General features: G+C 25.1%; 2 protein-coding genes across 2 annotated transcripts; one reads left to right on the top strand and one right to left on the bottom strand.

Moving 5' to 3' along the window:
- Nucleotides 1-1,020: 1,020 nt before the first annotated feature.
- On the top strand, nucleotides 1,021-1,743 carry VNE69_02153 (uncharacterized protein; the record flags this gene model as incomplete). The annotated part of the gene is made up of 1 exon (XM_065472702.1): nucleotides 1,021-1,743. One exon carries the CDS (start codon nucleotides 1,021-1,023, stop codon nucleotides 1,741-1,743), a length of 723 nt encoding a protein of 240 aa, XP_065328774.1.
- A 3,538-nt stretch (nucleotides 1,744-5,281) lies between these two features.
- VNE69_02154 (uncharacterized protein) lies at nucleotides 5,282-6,235 on the bottom strand (the record flags this gene model as incomplete). The annotated part of the gene is made up of 1 exon (XM_065472703.1): nucleotides 5,282-6,235. One exon carries the CDS (start codon nucleotides 6,233-6,235, stop codon nucleotides 5,282-5,284), a length of 954 nt encoding a protein of 317 aa, XP_065328775.1.
- Nucleotides 6,236-9,331: the final 3,096 nt, after the last annotated feature.

The following is a 9,331-nucleotide window of genomic DNA, read 5'->3' on the forward strand; positions in this document are numbered from 1 at the left end:
GCGTGATCATCTGGATGTACGTTTCTACCTTCTTAGGAATTTCGAGTCTTATAGTATAAGATTTGTGAAACTTGGTCACTATACCATCCCAAGTAATTACTTTTCGTAAACACAAAATTAAATTTTTTTTAATCAAGTTTTATAATGTATCTGTTTCATAACACTGTATTTATAAAAAAATTGGCTTTTGCTTTTACAAAAATAACAATAAGCCCAACCCCACTTGAAACATGACCTCATTGTGTTTTTAATTTTGCAAATTTAGATTCATGACTTCCACAACGTTTTGGCCCCCAATGATCACAACCCTTTTACCAAATAGCCAACATTATAATTTTCCGAACTTTATTTTTCTGGCGTTAAATAATACTTGTAAATCTTTTAGCGTCAGTGTCATTCCAAAATAAATCTCAACTTGTGCAATGTTATAGTGAACATTTTAGCTAGTAATATTATTCCTTTCCATTGCTCATATTATTTCTTAAATCGTCCTCGATTCGAGAGCTTTTTCCTATTTGGTGCTGTTTCCTACTTTATATGATGAAACGCGGGGATTTTACTTTTTTAGATGATCTATAATATTATTTGGGGGGTTGTTTTTTATTTAGAATTATTTATATTGATGTTAAATAATACTATAAGTCAGTTTCAGACATTTTGTTATATTAAAATTGAAAAAAATATTAAATTTTTTTTCATGTTTGTAACAAAAAAGTTGTAGCCATATTTTGTCATCTTTGGGATATATTAAGCTAAAGGCGAATTTAGAGGTTTATTGTATCATCACATCTAAGAAATTTTTGCTTTCCTCAAATTTTATATGGTCATATAAACAATTGTTTTATACCTACAACAAATAATGATATTTTTAAAGGATTTTGCACATTTTTTGAATTTTTAGCTTTTTTTGAACCTCAAGACTGGTATTTAAACTTTATTTAAATTTAATTATTATACATTAATGTCACTTTTTGATTGACTAATAATAATAAACATAACAATATAATTTTCCTTTTACCCATGGTGTTTGCATTTTACTTAAATATATACCTTTACGAAGGACATTGCATCGACAAATCTGAAGTATTTGTAGTTGATGGTATAAAGACTAATGAAGCAGGCAGCTTGATGCATGATAATTCAGTGCAGATTAATTTTGATGATATGCATATATCTGAAATTCCAAAAATGAATATTGAATATTATCATAAAGTAGTAAAAGATTATTTTTTCAGTATAATTGAATGTCCTGATATAAAAAATAAAATTGAAGACATATTACCAAAGAAGAATAATGACAGAAATAAGTTATTTTTGATATTTAAGCATTTTTTATGGCAATATCATATGGGAAAATTAGATAATTTAAAATATTCTGAAGATTGTTCTTTTATACAATCATTGGCTTATAACAGTTATAAGATCGTTAATAGATTGGCTATTAATCACATTAATGATTATAATTACATCAAAAAGCAAATATTTATGACTATCGAATTAAAATTCGATAAAAATTTAAAAAGTAAAGTTATACAACTATTTAATCCTAAAAAATATTCTACAATTAAAACAATGTTGGATGCACTGAACAATAAAGAAAATGTATCAAGACGTAAAAGATATGCTCTACCGCGAGTAACAACAACTGTTAACCCCTTCATACCTGATGATGTAAAAATTGTTTACATAGGCAAAGAACGTGGAGAATGGAGTGGACCCTCGTATAGTTATAGACAATTTTAATAAAATTAAATGATTAGTCTGAAGTACTTTCAATTATCTTTGACAAATTACAAAGCCCTTTATCATAAAACATAAAAAATTACACAAATAATTTTACAGTGCATTTTCAATCTACAATTTATATTTTTAATTATCTATGCAGTATTAAGTTATAATGGGTTTAGTACTTTATCAGTTCTTATTTTTCGATTTAAATATATTAAATAAAAAATGATATACATTATATAAAATATTTGAGAACAAAATTTTAGACAGAAAAATTGCAATAATAATATATACATTCTTGCCAAAAAGGTCATATAGCAAGACTATGAGATCTATAGTACTCGTAATTGTATCTCAAATAAGAAACCCTTTGTTGCATTCATGTATTTTAATATCTAAGAATAACTAATTTAGTGTTAACGCCCTGAACTTTTCATTGCTCTCTTCAATTATCTTATGCTATTTTAAATTTGTTTTGAGGATAAAAAATTTATGATTTTACAATTTAAATTGACGAACTAAATGCAAAATTTTAATATTAAACATGAAGTCTTCTATAAAATATGTGCTATCTCAAGCTTATGAGCTTTATAAGAAAAAAAAGGGTTTTGTGAAAGCATTATATTAATCAGTCTTTTTTATTTCTATTCAATTTTACAATTTTTTTTTATTTTACTATATATAAAGGAATGTATTTACTATGATAATAACTTATTTTACTATTTATAAATTTTAATAATAAATTATGTAATACCCATTATGGCCTTATACAATTAGGTTCCAAAACGTCGACAAAAAATCATCAATTTAATTAATCATTATTTATTCAAAATAATCAAATTTTCTTAAAAAATTATTGTTTTCTGAACTTGCCATTTGCGAATTAATAGCGCCTTTATATCACAATATTTGTTTTCAATGATTAAATTTTAACGCTATAAGAATAAAAACTTATAAATTAAAAATTCCAGTATTTGATGCACAAAAGCACTAAAAGCTTCGTTAGAATATAAAATACGACATAAATACTATGATTTTCATATTCAATTACGAATGTTTATATTTACATTTTTTAAGTAATAGAAGGGGTTCCTTAAATCTACAAAAGTAGTTTTTTGATGTGATTTAATTTACTACAATCAATACGTCGAACCCAAATACATTTATAATTTACAACTTTTGAACAATTTACACAATATTTAAAAACACCACATAAAAACTATAATGGTTTATAGCAGTTGTAGTGTCATGTGCTTGAACTAAATCGTTCTATTAACTTTTTTTATACTTAAAAAATCATATAAGGGCACTTAATACATGCTATACAGATTTTTTTTATTAGTATCATTATAATTTCTTGCTTCATTATTAATTTTACAATATAAGTTGAAATAAAAACAGATAATAAAAGAATCTTTGCTCAATAGAAATAAGGGGATTCTAACGAATTATTCTTTTTTACATGTATTATGTTGAAATAAACATGTCGCAAATCTTCAAATGTTTTACAGACTCGAAGCAAGCTCATTTTAATTTTTTGTTCTTGTACAATAAGATCTTTGCATAAGCTAAATTATCCTCATCTGGATTATTACGCTTTTACAGGCTGTTAATGTTTGCTATTTAATATTTTCATTAGTAATAAACATAATTACATTCAATACATTTAAATAACAATTTTTTACTTTTTCGATATAAACAAGGCACTTTTCGTTTGCGTTATAAAGGTTCTTTTAATTTTTATCATTTCCCATCGGTTAGTTTACTAATTAAATCGGCGTCATTTCCCGTTTAATGTTTTGAATGTGTAATATTTCAGAATTGACGATTAATATTGACATGTGCATATTAGTTCTTTGTCCATCTGTATTCCATTTGCATAGATTCCAATTATCTCTTAAGATAGACTTCTAATTTTTTGCTTAATAGTTAAAACATAAATCTTTGTTGCAAATTGAAATTCGAAGAAATATATTGCAAATGATGCAAAGTAATCATAAAAGTTTAATTGCGAAATTTAAAACAGAGGAAAAAACAAAAATTTCTTTCCTCATTACGAAAACATAACTTATAAATATCGATGTTGGTTCTAATACTTTTCTTTGAACTAATAATTTTTTTCAGATGTCGTTTAATAATCACATTTACTATGATTTTATCATAAATACATGATAATTAATTCTTCAATCCAATTTCTTATTATATATATTTTTTTTTGTTAAAAGGTTCGAAAAAAATAAAATGTTATGCTGCAACCTCCTTTTTACACGAAAATTGTCTTATGCATTTAAAATTGACGATTTCCTTAAAAATAGGTTATAAATTGACATTTTGTTCTCTATATTTTATTTAGTAATGTATTTTTTTAATTCCATATTTTAGTTTATAAATTAATACATAATTTCTAATAAGAAAACTCGTACGCTATATTTGATAATATTTGTTTGTCGTTTTGATATTTCGACATATATTAGGTGTACATGACAAATTGTATTTGGATTTAGCTCCTTTTATTAAAGCTATCAATTTCATGATTGTCTGCCTTATGTAACTTTCGCTATTTTAAGTAATTGTCTTCACGTATCCTTTTAAGATATACGTTCTTATTTTTATACCCCTTGGAATGTTTAAGAGTTTTTTCTAGCTATTGATGTGTATTTAAAAAAATTGCCCATTTTAATGTGTATTTGATACAGTAAGTTTCTAGTGCTTTATTAGACTTTGACTCTTTTTTCGGTATTCATTGCGAATTAAAAAAATATCTATAAACAAAAACATATAGCGACAAAGAAAGTATTTCACTCACTAGGACACGACTTTAATGATATAATATATTCGAATAGAATTAATTATCTCTAAAATTTCAATATAGGTAGATTTATTATTTATAATCAATGTTTTCAAATAACCTACAAATAATGATTGAAATATCATTTTTAAAAACGTCTTAAGAAATTTTGAAGCAGTATGATAAATATCGAACAATGAAATGTATATTTCTTTCACTAGTCTTAATATCTTAATGAAAATAAGGATGATCTAGAGTATGATTGAAACTCAAACATTAATATTTAGACTCAACCCCATTTTAGAAACGAAAAAAAAAGATATTTAAATAATATAATTATCAAAAGTTAAATATTACTTGGTTGGATTTTTTGTGCATCTAGATCCTAAAAAAATCATATGTAATATATATAAAACTGGGGAACTAAATAAAATATTTTAACATAATAAACATGATTATTTTGCAGTTTTATATAGTAAATTAACATTAACTTAAAATAATGTTGAATAGCTAATAAATTGAAATTTATAGATTTTATCTATTTTGGGAATAGATATTGATTTAAATAAAAGTCCATTTTCTAAACCCAAAACTAGTAAGATTAAGAGCATAAAAACAAATCGGAGTTCATAAAACAAAGATAGCACATGACATTTATATATTGTGCATTAAAGGATATGGTTTGGAATATAGACACATTTTTACGGGTTATCTGAAAAATCTTGAAATATGGATCAAATGTAAATCGTTAATTAAAATTTTTATTCATAAATACGTTTCATTTATATAATTAATTTCTCTATCATTTCCTTTAGCAATAATTTGACAAATGTGAGCACAATATGAGCTCAATTTTTCTTTTTTACTATAGATGTGGATCCATTTATTTTTTAATTTTATTAGATCATTTAAAATACTATTTCGTATATAACACTTGTTCGGCATCCTCCTTTCACAATATTCATGAGTTAATGCTAATAAAAGTGGCATACGAAAAACATCTGTTATTTTACGTATTTTCCAATTGACTTTTGAAAAATTATATAACAAGTGTAAAGAATCATCATTTAGATGTAAATTGTTATTTTTTGGTTTTATAAAATTAAAAACATCCCTAACAAATTCTAAAACTAAAATTGCCTGTTCATTATCGGGAAAATTTAATTTTAAAATATCATCTTCAATGTTTTTAGTATAATAAATTATTTTGTTTGTAAAATATAGAAAAAATTTTCCTATGTAGCTTCTATAAAATATAATATTTTTAGTTTCTTCTTTATTAAATTTAATCTTTGTTTGATAATCAGGGCGTTTCCCAAAATGTATTCGACATTCTTTTTTAATACTATCAAATTTATCCTTCATGTCGTTAAGTTGATCTTTTAATGTTTTATGACTATTTTTTTTCAACTTTTTCGTTATTTTAATGTTTTCACATAAAGAAGGATTATTTGCATAATATGATCTTTTATATTGTTCAAAATCTCCACCGTTTATTAAATATTCAAACAAAATTTCCGTGTTTGGATCGTAATATACATCTGGTGCCATTTCATTATTCCCTTCAGCTAAAATTGTCATAAAATCATGTTTTGATCCAGTTATTTTAAGATTGTTAATATTTTCTTCTTTTCCTATTTTAAATAAAAGTCGGGTATTGTTTTCAATAGTTTTATTATTATTAAAAGAACATTTTAGTACAGTTATAAACAAAAGCATGGGATCTAAGGCTGAAAAATTAAAACAAATAATTTTGAGTAATATTTTAATTAAATGTAGTAAGAGAATGTAAATTTTGTACTACAAAAAACATTATTAATTTTATAATTACTAAATATCTTTTTTCTACTACTTACAATATAGAAATGATGATTGTATATTTAGTTCCGACATTGATTTTAAGTGATTTGAAATTCAGAAAAATATAATAGAAAAATCGCCAAGAACTTTATTATATAAATTAAAAATTTTCATTAAATTACTAATTAAAAAATAAAAATTGAATTTATAAAAACCATATTATAAGCAAAAGGCGCCAGATGTTAAACTTTAGTTCACACTACGATTATATAATAATTGTAGCTTTTTGGCTTGTCTAGAATATGAATATATACGAAATGTCTTTTTACACTATAATAAATCTTCTTTGCCAAAGTATTATACGTAATAGTGCTTCAAAAAACACTTATAAATTGATAATTCACGAATACAAAAATGTTTATTTTTCGATAAAAATACATACTTGCATTGCATAGGTTGGGATTGAATAGATTTTGCTTCAATTTCAATAAAAAATGCAAATTTATATTAAGAATAAATTAAATTAATTAATGAAGACGTCATTATAATTAACTTCATTATTTATATACCATTCCCAATGTTAAACACATTTGATGTTATTGTTATCGATGCTTTTATTACAAGAGCGCTTAAACTCATATTTGGTCTTTTGAGTCGACTCCTTGCAATATTTATTGCTAAAAACTATAGAGTTTTCTCTTATATGTATGTTTTTTATTTGATTTTTTTAGTTATTCGTCCTCTATAAAAAAATAAACTTGATGTTTTAGAACATCAGTATTTCATAAAATCATGTTTTTACTTTATAATGTGAATTTATAGCAAGATGTGTCAATTATCATATTCAATAAAAACCCTCAACGTTTTTCTTCATCTATGCAAGTAATTATACGGACATTAGAACGGAAATAACTTTCAAAATAAAAAAGTTTCAACGAGGTTAAATATTTGATTGAAAATTTTTAGAAGCCAATAGCCAAATTTGATTACAAATTAATATTAATTTGACAAATGCATTGATTTTGAGTCTAACTAGTAGGAAAATAATTTTATTTTTACTCAAGTTTAGTGGGAAATTTCTTAAGGTAATTTTTGATTTAATTTAAAAATTTCATAGAAAAACAATTATGTCAAATGTGAAATGAAATTTGAGACCCATGTTGTTTTTAGAAGCTTGTAAAAAAAATTTACAAATTGGTTGATGCGTTGATAAATAAATAAAAATTCATAAAATACAATCGATATTTTAGATATTTTCATTCGATAATCTTTAAACTATATAAAAAAGTCTATTTTTCGCATTTCAATTTTAACTTTATTTTCTTCAAATCAAAATTTGCATATTTTGGATTGTACCTAGCATAAAAGATTGCTTAATCGTAATCAGCATATACATATATAGATTTAACAAAAATAATTATCTACGTAATCTCTAAGGACGGTATAGTGACCCATTTACACAAATCATATACCACAAGACTTGGAATCTCCATGAAGGAATAAACGTTAATCCAGATGATTACACCGAAGAAGGCGCTAAAGCATTTCTCTGGACTACCAAAGATGAGGAAATGATGCCGACGTGGAAAGAACTATGAAGTCTAAAAGCTACCTACAAGAAGGAGACGCTTAATGGAACCTGTTCTCGTTAAACTAGAAATATAAACTAGATTGAACATACACAAATTGTATTCGTTTGTTTTTGGAATTCCTTTGTAATTGGTAATAGATTATAATTTAACGCAATTAAATCATGTTTAGTGTGTTCTTGGTAATATTCATAACATATAAGGCATAAGTAAGATTCCACTTTTTTCTTTAATTTATATGACATGTTTGCGAAACTTACTAAGCTCATTTCCATTCTTTTTACATTCTGCACAAAGCTTGTACCACAAATACTATTTTATTCCTAATTATCAAAAAGTCATCCTGAAAGATTTGAATGTTATTTCCTTCTAATTATTGTTTTTGGTGCGATAATGGATTTGGCATTGAAAATTTTTTAGACAAGCCTTTATGATAGATCTGAATTTTCTTGATAATAGATCAAAAATCAGTATGACCCACAAAGACAAGTATGTAAAAATTGTAAAGTTTTATTAAACAAAGTATTGTCTGACTGTTGTGATAAATTAAATAATTATCGAGCTAAATTATACATCGATTGGTAAAGTTACAACTGTAACGAGGGCGAAATTATAAAATTTATATTTTTTTAGAAAAATAATATTATACACATACAATAGCTGGTACATGACCGTTTAATCCCCGTTTTAAAAAATTCAAAAAAAGGGAAAAATAAAAAAAAATTATAAAAAAGAGACTTAACGATTTATTTTAAATAATTACAGAAGACAATTTATCTGGTGATTTTTGAGAATTTGGAAAGCCCAGAGGAACTGTAAAAGGTACTCATAGTGTTCGTCTTTGTTTATGTCTAGATCGAATATCTCTTATAGAAATGAGCCAAAACCAACTAATTTATATGGTATTGTGACTCAGAATCGCTAGGGGTTACAGCATTGATGGAGTGATTCATTGTACTGTGCTCCATCCCTTTGCTTGTCTAATTTGGCCTCATTTGCTACACATTGATTAGAGATCATAATAGAAACAGGTTGTACATTATCTTGTATTACCTCAAGGAAAAGCAGTATTCTACTAGTTATAGAAACGAGCAAGGCACACGCCGATTCAGCATCAAATGTTTCCAAAATAAACCTTTCTTTGTTTTTCATGTATAAATACATTTCATTACTAAAAAGCTCATCTGCCTCAACAAACATTGTTTTTGCTAACTAAGCCATTTTTGAAAAGAGTCCTTTAAACTTTCAAAGCGGGTTCCAAACGGTCATGTACCCAATAGCTATATGAAACATTCGTTTTGACCTAAATGTTTATTATGTGATTTCACATACTTTGAAACAAGGTTTTGGGACAGTTTTTGTTGTACTTTGGGTTCAAATAATTATTTATAAGTCATTCCAAGCATCAGAACGATTAATACCACAG

Source organism: Vairimorpha necatrix, chromosome 2, assembly GCF_036630325.1.
Source record: "Vairimorpha necatrix chromosome 2, complete sequence".
Taxonomy (NCBI): Eukaryota; Fungi; Microsporidia; family Nosematidae; genus Vairimorpha; species Vairimorpha necatrix.